This window comes from Pleurodeles waltl, chromosome 4_1 (genome assembly GCF_031143425.1).
Source record: "Pleurodeles waltl isolate 20211129_DDA chromosome 4_1, aPleWal1.hap1.20221129, whole genome shotgun sequence".
Classification (NCBI taxonomy): domain Eukaryota; kingdom Metazoa; phylum Chordata; class Amphibia; order Caudata; family Salamandridae; genus Pleurodeles; species Pleurodeles waltl.
The window spans coordinates 396,395,643-396,412,912 of record NC_090442.1 but is presented as its reverse complement, the minus strand read 5'-3'; the positions used below and the strand labels follow the sequence as shown (position 1 = coordinate 396,412,912).

At 40.8% G+C, this 17,270-nt stretch overlaps 1 protein-coding gene across 2 annotated transcripts in view; it reads right to left on the bottom strand.

Annotated features, from left to right (window-relative positions):
* Positions 1-3,782: 3,782 nt before the first annotated feature.
* The window catches only part of FGFR1OP2 (FGFR1 oncogene partner 2), a 144,461-nt gene continuing 130,973 nt past the window's right edge, over positions 3,783-17,270 (bottom strand). For both annotated transcript variants that reach the window (XM_069228615.1, XM_069228616.1), the window contains 2 exons: positions 9,098-9,211; positions 3,783-6,263 (listed from right to left, as the gene is read on the bottom strand). In XM_069228615.1, the coding sequence (XP_069084716.1) occupies positions 6,126-6,263; positions 9,098-9,211 (252 nt within the window). In that variant the 3' untranslated portion in view covers positions 3,783-6,125. The remainder of the gene's footprint in view (positions 6,264-9,097; positions 9,212-17,270) is intronic.

Below are 17,270 nucleotides of genomic sequence, written 5' to 3'. Positions count from 1 at the left end.
CCACTTCACAGCTGTGTTTGGTCGCAGGGCCTGGCCTGTGACAACACATTGCAGAGATTGGGTGAACGGCCTGGCCTGTAGAGAGGTCCTGCACCCAGTGCACCCTGTGAACAATCCATGGTCTGAGAGGCCTTTGGCCAGACTCTATACCAAGCCTCCTTTGTGGATAATCCACAACAAGCCCTGTACCCAACCTCCTCTGGACATCCTTTGGCAATTCACAGTGGGGAGTGGAGGTGCTCACCATCTTTTCCACTGTGTGCCCGTGCTGCACAAGTCCTTCAGCCACACACACTTGGGGTAGGCCATTCCAGCCACGTCCCACTTATATCAGCTGCCTAGTACATTAGACAATGTGCTGATGGCTCCGGGCACAGGGTCTAGCAGGAGGCATGGCAGGCACAGAGAAGTCTGGCGTTGTGGCTTGGCAGGATTAGCAGAGCTGTAGCAGGAAAAAAGATTTTCTTAAAAAATTACATTTATTAAAAACATTTAAGGGATATGACCATCAACTCCCACATCTCTCGAGAAAGGGTTGAATTCAACCAGGAGGTAAATAGGCTGTACTGCATGTTGAATTGGGGATTCTATGACTGCCATTTTAACAATTCACACAATTCCTAAGCAGAATACGGATATTTCCAGCATGTAAATCTAAAAAAGATAGGAGGAATAGATAAAGGTACTTCCACTGAAGTAACGTTTTCATATCCACCACTGAAGCTTTATGCTTCAAATAAATGTTTTGCAGAATGTAAAAGTGAAAGAATCTTCACAAGTGTTTCTCATGTGATGAAATCTGACCCTAATGGAAAGAAATATATACGAGATATGATGTAATAAGAGATTACAAATAATTGTACGTGATTAAGAATTATCACCTGAGATACAAGCGTTAGAAGGTGTGTAGGAAAGTCCTCCTTTTTGCCCTGGTCACCCCCACACTTTTTTGGACAGGTACTGGTGGTTACTGACTCTTGGCTGTGCCCTGAGTACTGCTTACCAGTCCCAGGGCCAGTGCTCTGTGTAAAGTGGATATGCAAATTAGGCTAATTATAACTGGCAAAGTTAACCTACCTATAAGTCCCTAGTATATGGTCGGACATGGAGGTTTAGGGACCCCAGCATAGGTAGTGCCCCCATAGGTGCACTGCTGAGGTGCCCAGTGTCATTTTAAAGGCAGGCCTGCCTTGCTGGCTGCTTTTAAATTAAAGTTACATGCAAATTCGACTTTGGAATTAAAAGTAGTTCCAAAGTCTTAAACTACCTTATTTTTTACATATAAGTCACCCCTAAGGTGTGCCCTATGTGCCCCTAGGGCTGGGTGCCATGTAACTATAAGCAGGGACCTTATAAAAATAGTTTTATAAGCCCTGGTAAGGTAAAACAGCCAAATTCGTTTTTCCCTCATTGTAGTGAATAGCCTCCATAGGCTAGAATGGAAAGACTTTATTTTAATTTTAAAAGTCCCCTTAAGTAACAGATACCAATAGTTTGGTATCAAATTAATTGTTATAATAAATCCCACAACTTCCAGTTGTTGGATTTAATATAACTTGTTCAGGTAAAGAGTTTTAAACTTTACCTGAAAAGTTGCCAACTTCAGCCCTGCAGTGTTTTTGCTGCTGTGCTCTGATTAGCCAGCCTCTGGCAGCCTGGCCAGGCTGCCTTGATGAGGTGTGACGTGGCCTGGCTTCACACAAAGAGATGTGCCTGTGGGAGGAGATCTCCCCTCAGCAGATGGTGAGGCAGGAAGGGGGACGGCTGCCAAACTGGTCTTCAAAGGCAGAGAAGTACATTTGGAGCATCCCAGCAACAACCCCACATCCTGTAAACCCAGACAATTAGGTGCCCTCTTGATTAGATTAGGAGAGGGCAGGAGAGGGGTGTGTTTAGGATTTTTAGCCACACCAGTGGGTGGGCTCAGCCAGATGTAACCTCTAAAAATCACTTTCAGCCATGATGGATTTTTGAGGACTGTTGCTTCCTGGGATTGATTTTTGCCACACTTCCCAGGAAGTGGTTATCACAGGGGGAAGGACCCTGCACCTGATTGGAGAACCAGGACCCCCTGTTTTTCACCCAGGAACAAGGATAAAACTGGCAGACCTGCACCCACACCTCAGATCCCCATCAGATTCAAACATGGAATAACTACAGGAGAAGAAAGACTGCCCTGCTGGACCCCTGGCCTGCACCTGGTCCCTGCACTCTGAAGGACTGCACCAGCTGCACACTTGGGCTTAACCACAAGAAGGACTTTGCCTGGCTTCAACTGGTTCAAGGAGGGACTCCCCGTTTACTACAGGTGAACAATTGCTAACTAGAGTCCCCTGCACCAACTCCTGAAGAAACCAACCAGCTGACCACTGTCCAGTGGCCCAAAAGGAGTTTGCACCAGGTGCATTCTGGGAGTTGTAGTCCACACCCCCAAGGATCATCTCAGAGCTTCTGGAACCTTGGCGTGAGCTGTGGACCCCAAAAGAACCTTAAGGGAACGTCTGGAAGAAGATCCAGAAATTTTGAGAAGTTTGGAGCACTTTTGAAAAAAAGCTCCATAGAGGAACCGACCCACTGCGGCAACTCTATCCGGCTTGCCTCAATCGCGACCCGGACTGACTTGCAGGTTCGTCCCAGTGAAGAAAATCTTCAAAAAAAGAGACTTAGGGCCTGATTACAACTTTGGCGGAGGGTGTTAATCCGTCCCAAATGTGACGGATTTCCTTCCTGCCCACCGTATTACGAGTTCCATAGGATATAATAGACTCTTAATACGGCGGGTGATATATCCGTCACATTTGGGACGGATTAACACCCTCCTCCAAAGTTGTAATCAGGCCCTAAGTCCGAACGTAGGAAGTTGACCGGGACCTCCCAGCCAGCGTATCTGAGGAGGGCTCCAAGGACGTCGGATCAAGATCCAGGTTTGCCCCGGTCTAAGGATTTTCACCTCGAAAAAACGATTAAGTCCGAAGGTAAAAATCTCCACCGAGGGCTCCTGTGACGCGTATCCGAAGAAGAGTTCCAGAAGGTCGGATTGGACTGGCAGGTTCATCCCACTGAAGAAAATCTTCAGAAAAACGACTAAGTCCTAAGGCAAACTTTTGACCGAGGCCTCCCGCAGGCTGTAGCCGGGCCGGGCTCCATCGCGGTCAGCCTTAAACTTTGACTTTGCCCCAGTCGAGGTGCGACCAGATGACCAGATTGGCGCTTTTTGTTTCTAGACGGTAGACAACAATAATTCTTTAAAAATTCATATCTCCGGTTTCCCTTATCCGATTTCATTCGTTTTTGCGTCATTTTAAAGATAAAAATATAATCTATTTTTAAACATTTATTGTGGATTTTTAAACTGTTTCCTGTGTTTTATTTAATTACTGTTTTGTGATATTTGAATGCTTTACACTCTGTCTCCTAAGTTAAGCCTTGTCGCTCATTGCCAAGCTACCAAGGGTTGAGCTGGGTTTAATTTACTGAGACCTAAGTGGAGGTTAGTGGCCTATTGCTAAGTGTAGGTACTTACCTGCCCTTACCAATAATCCATTTTCCAACACAAGCGTTAGGTTTGTCAAGACTTATGCTTCCAACTTTTCTAAACGCTAAAACGAACAGATCCTCTCCTCTCCTTCAAGGCAAAAGTAATTACAAATATTTTTTGTTAAGAAAATGTATGGCCACCTCCATGTGACTGTGATGACAGGTTATCAGTTGTATAGCACACAATCAAACAACAGAATGTAGGAAAGTCTTTCAGCACAGATTATGCACGAGAAGGCAACAAATAATGTCTTAATCCACTTTTATTGATAAAATACATTTGCTGTACATTACATATTCCCAGCCATAGATTTATTTCAAGCATCAAGATTAAAAAAATAATGGGCTTGTGATGGACCTATTTCAATGTACACAAAAAGTGAAAAAGTTCTTGAATCCTTTTTACATTTACAAGTTTCACTGAAGGAACAATACATGAATACAATGCACTCCTCATTCCCAAGAAGAAATAAATAAAATACTTTATATTTACAGCCTATGTACCGTCCCAGCATTGGCTTATTACAGAACAACCAAAATGAATGCCCCAAAAACTATCCTGCTCCACTATTCCTTTGAGATTTTTAGCTACTATTTAGTCTGAAATCAGTCAAAGATGTTAATCTTTTATGGAAACAGATACTTTAATCATATCAACTTTGTAAAAATTAAAAATATCACGGTTTGTCAAAGAGCCAGTACAATCTAAGTAAAAACTAAGAGTCTTGAAATGATTGCAATATGTTCAGTTACAGAAATGGAAATATATTTTCCTATCTTGCTCTTTCTAAGTAAAAACTAAGAGTCTTGAAATGATTGCAATATGCTCAGTTACAGAAATGGAAATATATTTTCCTATCTTGCTCTTTCTAAGTAAAAACTAAGAGTCTTGAAATGATTGCAATATGCTCAGTTACAGAAATGGAAATATATTTTCCTGTCTTGCACTTGCAAAGCCACTAATCACATCACAACAGACACTGGGCTGACTTTTTTATTTTGTATGTAAACAAACAACTAACTGAAGGGGTTCAGTTTGTTTGGGAAGGGACACACCAATACTTTCTTTGTGTGATGAGAATTGTCATGGATAGAAAACGTTTGCTATTTTTTTTAAGCTGCTTTCACCATTATCTTGTGTATGTTTGACCATAATGACCTGGAGCTTTAAACAAAGCACAACTTGTACAATAGGAGTCAGGAGAATCTGGCAATTATTCTCTACAATAAAGGCCCTTGTTTCTTTCGCCCAAACCAAGAATAGACTGTGAAATTACTTTCACTTGAAGATCGCGTTGGTTGCTCAACAAAAGTAAATCATACATTTTTGTTATTTCTATCTTTGTAAGAGCAAAAGGCTTATGCAAATAACTGAAATTAAGTCAGCTAGCTGGTTACACAACTGTTATTAGGAATGAATACAATCTGGTTTAAGGAGGAAACAATTGCTCTCCTAATGTTAACAAAAAAGATATCTGAATAGGAATCCAACTTATTAACAAAAAAGAGAATGTGAACTAAAGTAGTAGTGAAAAAAGATCAAAAACGCCAAGGTTTGGGGAGTGTGCTTTAAAACAGAATTGGTCTTTTTACGGTTAGGATCAAAAGGTTTCAAGTTGCATTTATAGCCACTGCTACAAATGTTAAAATAGAGACTCTCATACCTTTCATACACGCATCCTATACATGTGGTGCTACTTACAGCTTTTCTAATATTGTTTGAGACAATGTTTCTTAACATGAAATGCAACAAAAAGTTAGGCACTTACTTCTAAATAACAATTTAGCAGTAATTTCTATGAGATTTCACTAATAAAAACTTTTGAAATCCTACCCCGTTAAAGCCAGAAACACTAATGTTAAATGCACTTTAAGCAAACATTTTCCAAGAAATTCTACAACATGTTATAGAGGGGCCCCATTTGTAATGGAAACTGTGAAAATAACTCATAATAAATCCTACATACATATAATGATAATATCTGAATCTTGGCCCCAAGGTGTATAGTTTCCAAACTACTGCAGGTTCCCTGAACTAATGATTCTATTAAGACTGATGTCTACTATAAGTTACTAATTATCCAACATTAATCACTTACGTATAAAAATAAACCAGTTGTATTCATATGTCTTTCCTCTCGGAGGTCAGAGAAAAAATGTACAGTAGAAAAAGTCAGTAGTCTCATATTGTACGGCTAACATTATACCACATTCTGCTTAGGAGTGTTTGTCAGGGTTTCAAATAAACCACCTCTCAAGTCAGTGTATCAAAGTTGGTGGGTAGGGATAATTTTTAGATAACAAATCTGCATTCATGCTATGCATGAATATATATTGCTTTAACTTCTCAATCTAAACTGATGCTTTAGGGGCTATACAAAATGAAACCTTGAGAAAGATGTGAAACTTTCAAACTTGTCACAAGCCTGCCTTTGGCAAGAAACAGCAATGAACAAAGAAGAAAATGTTATGTTGTTCTGTCACTGTTTGTGTGCCGGTGTCTTCTTTAGCAACAACTTTATAGCTGAATCGTGATCCTCTTTCATGTTCGGATGAACGCAAGCTCAGCAATTCATTGCCATGAGTCCTCAGCTTTTCCTTAGGCTAAGATCATTGCTAGTAACTAATGTAGACAAAGAGGTACTCTCAGAAGTATCTTCTTTCGTAAGATTCAGGAATGATTCTCTTGTGATCTGAAGGACTTCCCTTAATGTTTTGTTCTCCTGCTGTAATAACAAAATATTGAGCAGATTATGTGTTTTTTACTACTTAAACTGAAAACAAAATAAGCAAATTAAAGCTGCTAAAATCCTCCAATGGTTGTTTAGGACAGTTGAACTTGTAAACATGGAGAGTCCACAAAATGGCCTGTCACTCAGTCCTAGCAGCCCTCCCCAGCTCTAACAGCTACCCACTGTCTGAAGTGCTGCAGTCCAATAATGGATGCCTGTGAAGACTAGTGTGCTTTTTTCACTTACTACCTTAGACTTCAATGCTTCCTCACCACCTCCCAAATTACTTTGTCTAGGCTCATGTGACAATTCAAGACCCCATTTCTTTCTAGATTTGAAAAACTTTCAATTCAAAGATCAATCAAATTTAATCAAGCACCACAAATAACAATCTCATCAATCTAAGACAGATACTAATGTTTAAGAGTGCTTGAGTTCAGAAAGACTGGTATATAAAATGTAGAATTGGATATCTAATGCAGCATAGTGATAATAAAGCAGGGAAAAGACAGCAAGGAAATAAGGTAAGCGTAAGTGAGAGCAACGGAGAAAGCCCAGAAAACTTGATGAAGTAATGATCAGTACGCAATAATTAGAATATTGATTGGTGTCTGGTAGATGGACAGAAATAGGGATAGCCAGGTAAATGGGTACAATAACTGTTCACACACACCTCTTTTAAGACCTAGTATTGCTTTCCCACATGTAATAAATCGAAAGATAGCTCAAGGAGCTCTTTTGTTAAAAAAACAAATTCACCCTGCCTGTATCAAGCAACACTTCTAGAAGAAAATTGAAGAAAACATCCTTAAGAACACAAGCCTTGAGCCAAGCCAAGAGCACAAGGACTGGTAATACTGAGTGTATTAGAGAACATATAGGAGATTTTCTTTCCTATGGTGTCTTTTTAGTGACTGATTATTGGGAGCGGCCCTTTAGTGTGATCACATTGCTATTAACGCCTCATCTGATTGAGGATTCTATCTTACAAAAAAAGGCTCTAAAAAGAGGCTGAACTCAATAACGTCTTCAAATCTTCATGGTACAAATATGACAATCTGGTACAGAAGGGCTTGCGGTCTCCTTGAGTTGAAGAGCTTCAAAAAATACTAAGTTTATTTCTGGAAGGCTACTGTATTATTGTTGAGCAACCTGACACTAGGTTTCACATTTCATGCAATGTTCCCTGACATGAACTGTTTAGTTGTTGATCATGATCTTCCTTGAGAAGATCAGAGGTACAGTACTGAAATCTCTATCAACAGAGACCATAGGAGGGTTGAAAAAAAAAAAAGGATAGAAAATGTCCCTTGTAGTCACCTGATATACTAAAAATACATTTAGAGGCATGCTGGGAACAGATACGCTAGCGCAGATTCTGACGAGAGGTGGCCGTTCAGAGGGAGCAATCCCTCATCTGGTTTACAATACTGCAAGGATCTAGGAACAGGCTGTCAAGAAGGTGCTTTGTCCTGCCCTGTTTGGCAAGGAGTTAAGGATATAGGACCTGGCTCCACTTTCTGATATTGAAAACCACATGTCTATGGACCACTGGAGAGCGGCTGGATGTCTAGTGGCGGAGGATTAATTTCCTAATGAAATGTTTCTTACCTTTCAAGAGGTGCAGGACATGTTTGGTCTTCCTGCAATATGCAAAGCTTGGCGGGATTTCCCAGCTCCCCCACTATTCTCTAGGGTGCTTGGGGAGACGGATAACCTGGGGGAGGGGCGGGGGGGTAAGGGAAACATTTAATTACCTTGTTTTTGGGGCTCTTCGGGAGGATATGCCTTGTATGATCTATGCAGTGTGCCGGGCATGGGAGCAGGAATTGGGGGAACCGAAGGCAGACTCCGATTATGCTCGGGCGTTGTCACCAGTGCGCACAGTCTTGTGCAATAATAAATTTAAGCTCCTACACTTTAATTTCGTACATTGTACCTGTGTCATACACTATCATATTAACAAGATTGATCCAGGTAGGGCAGCCAGGCGCAACCATAGTGGCGAAAGAGATGCCTCCTTTTTGCACCTGGCGTGGTCCTGCGAAGGGGTACAGAAGTTCTGGACAGAGGTAGTTGCCAAGACTGTGAAGGCTACGGGACTGGTTATTACTCTGACACCACTGACATGCATATTCAGATGGTGGTACAACCCAGGGGGTGGAAAATCCCATACAAATTAGCATAGCTGGCTCTCGTGCTGGCAAATCGCAGGGTGGCCATAGGTTGTATGAATACTAGGAGCCCTTTGGTTGACTACTGGATGCGGGATCTCCTGGAGTGGGATGTGACAGGGGAACAGCATATGAGGTTGGCACGCACAGATGAGGGTGCACCTGCCGATCTGATGGCGTGGGGACAATTGTTGGAGTGATTCACTGATACTGGGGAATTGAGTTCTGAGACAAGTGCAGATTCTTAAGGCTAATGGATGGGGTCCGCTTACGAGTCAAATTCTTGTGGCAACCAACTGTGTTTATTTCGAAATTTTGGTATGCATGGCATGCTTGCGATTTGGTTACATTATAGCACTTACATGTGTAGGGAACTACTATGATGCTCCCCTTGACAAGACAAGGTTGATATGTACTTTTGACTGTGTGGGTATCTCTCTAAGGAGATCACTGTACAGGAGGCCTCACATGTTTTGCACTGTATTGTTTTTCTTTGGTTTATTTATATAAAATCAATAAACAGTTATTAAAAAAAAACATTTAGAAATAACATTTTAAAGCGTGTTCTCGGATCAACACATCTTGTGTTGTTTTGCAATGGTATGTTTTGATAATGAACTAGTGACAACAATATCTCTATCAAAATGTGCTTACTTCAAGTTGGGAAATCCGATCCAGTTCTTTACAACCTTGTTGTTCATCAATCTCAATGGCTTTCCTCATTACTGCCGTCATTTCATTTATCTTGTCAACATGCAGCTGCAATTCCTTAACAAAACACACAAAAAGAAGAGAATTATGAACTGGACATCACAACTAATGCCCATTTTCCAATCACTGTAAAAACAAAAGAAAGCTGGTGTCCAGCAATAAATGTGAACGTTCTTGTGTTACTTTCTCACACATTTTATTTAGCACATGTGCAACTAACTAGAAGTTGCTTAACTGATATTTCCCAACCAATATTATAGCTGCAATGATTAGCTGAAAGCAGTAGGAAAATGCCAAAAGGTAACACATTTATTATTATTTTTTTTCTGCAAATTTTGTTTAGTTGAATAAGTATACATTGTAAAGTGAAGGTTGCACATGTAAAGTGTTATAAGCATACAATTCTGTTTTAACATGCCTGACAGTGTCACTTGAGTAACCAGGTAGCTATGCTGAACAGAGCAGAGAAAGGTTTAAGCTACAATCTAGCCCTATGTAAAATTAAGAAAAATAAAATGTAAATAAGAATAAAATGCTTACAGCTATGAACCACAATGAAGAGTGGGAAAAAAGGCGAGTTGGATCTAATGAGAGAATTACAATAGGTAAAACAACAAAAGCTTAATGAGAAGCTTTGCATCCAAGGTTATGTTCTTTAAAATAATTCATGCTAATTAGAAAGTGGCACAACATCTAAGTAGGTAAGCCTATTTAGGATAAAGGTGGTCATTTATAAAATTACATATTGGAAAAGAGGCATGCCTCAAACAAAAACAGATATTACTTTAATGAGATAAATTACGGCAAACATGAAAACTACAGCCCCCCTCAACACCCTGCAGTTGTATGAATCTGATGTAAATTATTTATTAAAAAAACAAAATGTAAGTTTTCTGAAAAGCAATAGGGGAATAATTCGAGCAGTTAAATAGATGACCTGGTAAAAGCTTTCTAATGCTGTAACTAAAGGCATCCTCTATAACAGCCCACCCCCCCTTCAATGAATATTGAAACCAAAATCAGGATGGACTTGTTCCTTGTATCACACTGTGTAGTGAGCTTAAGAAAATACAAAGCAAACTGAGTTTTAAACATTCAAATGAAGGCTCACTGTGTTATCTAGGCATATGTATTCAACTCTTTGCTGGGACAGCCAGGATTAAAGAAGGTAAGGCCAGAGTGAGGTAGAGGTCATTTGCTGCTGCCTATTTATTAAAAAAAAGCAACAAAAAAAAGCAGGGCGACTGCCCTTTATCTACTGTCTCACAATCCAATTAGATGTGGGAACTACACTCTATACCTCAGTATTATTAGTGCAACATCACGTTTTTGAAGAGGACAAACTCATCCGAATCGGGAAAACTGTATTATGGCGTATGCTAAGAATTCCTGGCAAAACCCTGAATTGGGTCAATTCATTCTACTGCAATGCATAGTAAAGAGCAGTTATAGACATCCTCCGCAAATGTCAAAAGAAGGTAGTGATTAGTCCTTCTATCACGGCTACATTCTAATACAAGCGTCAAAGTAGGCAAACACCAATTAGGATTATTATCACATAAAACCTTAAACAAGGGAGGGATCTTTGGCCCTGCATGGCTTAATTTATGAACCACTGCCCTCTTCGCTAAACCTATTATGCCAAATGTTTTGGTTTCAGCAAACACGTATGCAGATTTAGTTTTGTGTAAGCTACACAGCAATAGCTCTGCACAGCAGACTAAGTTCACACAAGGAGAACAAGGTTCAGATTATTTTAAAACGTTATGCTGATAAAACTAAGATACGTGTCTTCAAGAGCTGAAGATGCCCTTTTAGTTTGATGTATAGACAAGAGCAAAGTGAAAATGGTAAAAGCTATCAGTATTTCGAAATGACTGTCACCTCAGATTATCAGCAGCTAGCACACTCTGGTAACAAAAACTTTGACAAAGTTAGATCATTCATATGGTGGCTTTAAATGTCATTAAAAGAACCACAACAGCATTTGTAAATAACCTGAGGAATTTACTGCCCATATTTACACTGCTGCGTCATTTGGCCTGGCTGATGTTAGGTTGGATGTGGGGCTTGGAGGAAGGAAAGGTAAATCAGATAACTTTTTTTTTTTTTTTACAAGGTTTGTGAGGATTTCTGAAAAGGTGCCAAAGTTGTTGGCAAACTAAAATCTATCGAGCCGTGGTCGAACTTTAACTACTATCCAGTGCGGATCTCCACAACTAACTATATATATATATATATATATATATATATATATATATATATATTTTATAGCTCGGCAAGGTTGACACTGTGTCAAACCTATGCTCAAAGACTTTTGCTGTATAAATGGCAAAATACTTTGTCACTATGTAGCTCGGCGTGGATAGCACTGTGCTGATCCAATGCTTAAAAACTTTGCTAGATAAACAGACATTTGAGGTGAGCAAATCTAGAGTGGCACTAGTATTCCAGAGTGCTCCTTACTAGAGTTGCTCTCCACCTAAACTTTGGAACTAACCAGAGTTCTCTATTCTTTTTTGCATATATATATATATATATATATATATATATATATATATATATATATATATATAGAACAAAAATAGCTAAGGCACCAGTTTGGGATCCATCCAAACACTTTATTCCAGAGTGAACAACAACTCTCACAGGTGAGACAATGCAAGTGATCACAAAGCCAGTGCTTTTTAAATTGATCATGTGACCTGATAATCACGAACTCCATGTCCCAAGGTGCACCATTCCATGTTCCTAAACTCTGGTGCTGAATCATTGTACTGCATAAAATAGCATTTTAGGCACCAAAGTTACAATGTATGCTGGAAAAGTGTCCTTGTTTAAAGTTGTTGCCCATATTCCTCTCGTTATAGGGAGGTCCCAAACAGCTAGAAGGGAGGTAAAATACCTCTCTCCCATCCCTTGCTCACCTCAGTTTGACCTTCTGTCTCGGATAAATGCTGTGGTTCTCACTGAGGAAAGCGGGTCGGGCCCCTTCAAAATAAATCTTTGTACAACACGCTCCATTAAGGGGCCACAGACCCTGACAGGGCAGCCTCCGCTATATGATATATATATATATATCACTTAAAAATCCCAAAGATTACAGGGACGTTATAGTTAGGCTCACATTTTAAGTGTACAAAACCACAGAAATTCACCTAAGTTATCTCAAGTAACTATAACTTGTGCTCTAAGGTAATTATAACTTGCGCGGGCATGAGACACTAGGGTTTGAACCTTCAACCTACTGACAGTCCAAGAGCTTTACCATTAGGCCAGAAGTGATGCTTGTCTGCTGTCCATTAAAAAGTAAATACAAAATTTGCGCTAGTTTGATGCTTTGAAGTCATTGCATGGAGTGACCATTGCAATAACAATCTCATTATGGGATGGAAGAGATAGAGAGTGAAAGAGAGTGACAAGACTGTGGGGGGAGCCTCAAGGTTCGAGCAGTCCTCAGCTGGGTCCTGTGTCCTGCGGGAACTGGCATTGCTCCCACAAGCAGGGAGCTGCTTAAAATAACAGCTCCCTGCTTGCAAGAGCAATGTTTTCATCTGTTTTCCCGCACGCATATTTGCCCCCCGCATTCTATTTGATTTCAGCCCTGGGGAGGTGGCAGTACTCAAAGCTGCGGGGAGGAGCCACGGGGTTGGGGTATTTTATGTTTAATCCCTGGGAAGGTAGCAGTCCCCAGTGCTGGGGGGGGGGGCCGGCAATGGATCAGACGGCCCCCTGCATTTAATTTTATGTTCAGCTGTTGGGAGGTGACAGACCCCATCACAAATCTTTGGCAATTTAATAAAAATGCTTTTTAGCCTTGGTAGGCAAGGTCCTCACCCTGGCCCCTTTTCTTATTGCTTACCTTAATTCAGGGTCACGGCTGAAGCCAAGTCCCAATATGGCTGCCAAGACTTCCTTGTAGAAGTGTCAGTAGCCAATGAGATCTCAGCACGAGATCAGGAGGTTTCACAAAGCCTTTGCGCCCCTATATATACACACATTTGTTTCATCTTTAATATTTCAAAAGCTACTTAACGGATTTACACCAAAAAGGGCACTTTCTAGACCAAGAGCTACCTTTCTGCCAAATTTGGTGTAATTCCGTCCAGTGGTTCGGCACGTGTTCAAAATCCCTATAGAAAAATGCATGGGGAAAATGCATTTTGGGCCCACCTTCTGTTTTCTTGGCCCCTGCTTGACAGATCATTCCAAAACGTTCCAGACAGACGCTGATATGCACATTTTATTTTTGGGGAATTCTTTAAATGAGATGATTCTTCAAATCGTGCCAAAGATATTATCAAAACAAAAAACACTTTCTATAGAAACTGGGTCCTAACTATAACTACCTAGTGGCGACAACCACTAGCATACTCACTACCAGTAGCAGCTACAGGCCTGACGCGTTTCAGCTCACTGCCTTTTTTAAACATTATATATATATATATATATATATATATATATATATATAGAGAGAGAGAGAGAGAGATAGATATCTATATTACAGAGGCGGCAATAGCGCCTCTGTACTTGTCGTTTGGTCAGTTTCCATTGAAAAGGGATTTTTGGCTTTCTTAATTACTCTGGAGTTGTCCTAAAAATCTGCCTTTCCACAAAACAGTAAACTAGAACATGTTATATGTTCATCTAACAAGTGGGTGGGAGGAGGGCAGGGGGTTAAAAACAAGGGAAAAGTGACATTTCCTATGTATAATCGCATAGGATTCTTTACGCATTACTACAGAAAAAAAGCAGAACGGAATTACACTAAGTTTTGCATGTAAATATAGCTGTACCAAAGGATGTTTTTTGCTTGATTTGGTGTGAATCAGTTCAGTAATTTCAGAACAGCTATCTGAGCCGTTAATTTGCTGATCCTCCACAGGTTTGAAATCCAATTAAAAAAATTAAAGGCACACCAGTGGACAAGGGAACTTTTTAATTGTTATGCATGTGAATCAGCTGTGTGCTAACTGGTCGTTGCAGATCAAATTCTACTACGGCCACCATCACCCAATACAGAACACAGAGCGTCGTGTTGGGATAAAACAAAAAGAAAATGGACACAAGAAGGTAGCGTAACCTACACTGTCCCACAATAAAATAAATAGTTGAAAAATTATTTTTATCACAAAATTATTTTTATCACCGGATTCACAAATCAGATAGACCAAGACCAAAGACGGGCTCAGAATTATTAATTTAGGCAATTTTTTTTTTTTTTTTTTTTTTAAAGAAATGAATTTTAAAAAGTATTCAAGCTTACAAATGGTCACACATGGGAATTGGCCACAAGCAGCGGGTTGGTCACAGGCCAGTCCTTGCTGCCAAACCCTGCTCACACACCCAACGGTGTGTACAGTGGGGGCTGGCTGCCTGCAGTGCCAAGGGACCTTTTGGGCTAACCTCTGTTGTGCACAGCCGAAGGTCTTGAGTAGCTGTGGTGGTTGTACTTTGGGGTGTTTGCTATGACCAACCCTTGCTGTGGGCCTAAGCTTGCATGCAGAGGGGTGTGGTCTCCTGTGGATGGTTGTATGCCAGGTCTGGCTGACAAACTAATGTTGCAGCCCATCCCCACTATGCACAGTCAAAGACTGTGCAGTGTGACCTGACCACCTGCTGAGGGGCTGGCGCAGAGCCGGACTACAGGTCAGTGCCTATGGCTAGTCCCCACACTGAGGGCTGCTGCACATGGTTTAGTGTAGGAAACTGTTGCATGTGATATATGATGAAAGAAAAGAAAAAATCACTGAAAGAACAGACTAAAGTAAAGTTATGGTTAGCTTTATTATTAACATATGAATATGTACATATCACACCTAGGAGGGATATACAGCTTTCGGGTGCCCTTTGAACAGATTCGAACTATAAATAATTCCCAATATTCTAACACCAGGAAATTCCAGATGCCACGGGGTCAAACGCAAGTGATTCATCCTCCTTACATTGGAATTCTGTGGCTCCCAAGCACTGCCAAGCCAATTGCTAATCAGATGTAGATCGGTATTTGTATCCAGCCAGTCTTAGACCCCGTAGCATGATTCTGGGTTGCAGGATGATGGGGTTTCCTAGCATTTGCTTTAAAGATTCCACTAGATCTTGCCAAATTGCTAACAGTCGAGGGCATTGCCACTATGTGTACAAAGGGTCCTCTTTACACCCCCCAGCCTTTGTGCCTAGCCATGAGGTTCATGTGGTGAAGCTGTACTAGTGTAGAATGCCAAATTATAAAAGATTTTATAGTGATCATATGCAAGACGTCTTTTGTGTATGTTCGTCCCCAAAGGGTTTCCATTGTCAAGGTGCGATTTCTTTACTCTGCACTCTCTTCCATGTGGTCATGTTTAACCACTTAATAGGTAACAAGTCAATAATGAGTGCATAGATTTTTGATACTGCGCGATTAGGACCCACTAATCCAGGCACCAAGGTCTCATAAATCGATTTCCTTCTAGCAGCAGTAAGTGTCTACTGAGGATAAAAAACTCAATGCCTCAGCTGGGAGTAGCAGAGCCTCTCTGTTCTACTCGAGACACGCCCGCCTTTAGTGTGATGCACTAACATCCAGAGCTCGTCTGTAACAGGGTCAGATTACTTCACCACAGTTCGGACTTGCGCTGCTGCATAAGTTATTTAGTGCTTTAAATGGGCCGGTACTCACCGGTACTGAGTACCGGCACTTTTTTATTTTGGGAGGGAGAGTACCGGCACATCTCAGGAAAAACGTAATACTTTTAATTGGATAGTACCGGCACTTCTCAGAAACAAGCAGGTACTCTATTACAGAGTACCTGCACTTCTATTTTTCCATTTAAAGCACTGTGCATAACATGTAGAAAAAGTTCAGCAGCACAAGTCTCTCTTTCACTCACAGCTGCCGTAATAGCTGCAAAGGGGTTCTAGCTCTAGAGTTATAACACTAGATTTTGCAGTTGCTCAAAAAATTATGTTCTCAACTTTGACTAGGAGAGCATGGAATAAATGTACTCAATAATATATGAATTTTCACTGCACCTTTCCATCCTGCCAAAGAGACAAACAGCGGTGACTGGTTATTAATATTGTTCTTGATTTCTTTTTACAAAAGGAGGAAAGTTGACCACATACTTGTCTGTCACATGTGAGGTAATTTTGAATCGAAGACATTTGAGGTGTATGCTCGCCCGCTCATCTCTCAGAGGCTATAATACTCCAGGGCCAAGAGACAGATTGAGGACCTCCAATTTGTCCATATTGAACTTGTACCCTGCCACCACCTCAAACTCATGTAAACATCATACTTCTTTAGTTAGGTAGCACGGCCACCCAATGTCAGGAGGCTAGTTTATATTATCTGGTTTCAATGGGAACAGCCTATACGGAGAAGACACACTTCCAGTCCATTTCTTAAGTAACTTTAGAAGTAGGTAGGTGCGCTTTCTGTTATAATGTGATTGCCTGGTCTTGATGAAACCACACTGGTCTGTATGGTCCAAATCAGGCAGAATCGCTTAGAGTACAGAGTTTGGTATCAGTTTAGAGTTAAGAACGGCATGTCCCGTCTGAGCTTGGGGATGAATGAAATTGCCGTTTCAATCAAGGCGGGTATCATCGTACGAGCTGCAGTGAACTACTGGAAAAGATTCGATAATCTGAGTGTTACTCAGGAAACAGAGCTACTCATGACCCCATTGTACTTTGCAGTTTTGTTATTTAAGGACTGAACATGTTTTCTGGAATTCATCTTCTGTAATAGGTTTGACTAACTTCTCTCTCTGCTGCTCTAATATTTTGGGTAATTGTTATGTGTCTGTCGAGAGGATGAGCAGTGTCTTTTTATGGGCGAGCGCAAAGCGCTCCGTCCCATTCTGTAATCTCTCTTTGGGCTTCTAACCACGCCCATGTCACGTCAGTCACTTACATTGGTTTGTGGGCTTGCCTTTTAAAATCCACCTGCTTTCATTTGTGAAAGGCATGCATGCATACGTCATGCCTTTTCCGGTGCTTAGCCCACCTACACAGCACCAGTAAACTACTAAATACATACAAGGGTCGATGTTTTCAGCATGGGGTCCGGACTACTTTATCTGTTTACTTTCCACGCAGCGCAATCGCGCCGCATTTTACATAGTGCAAT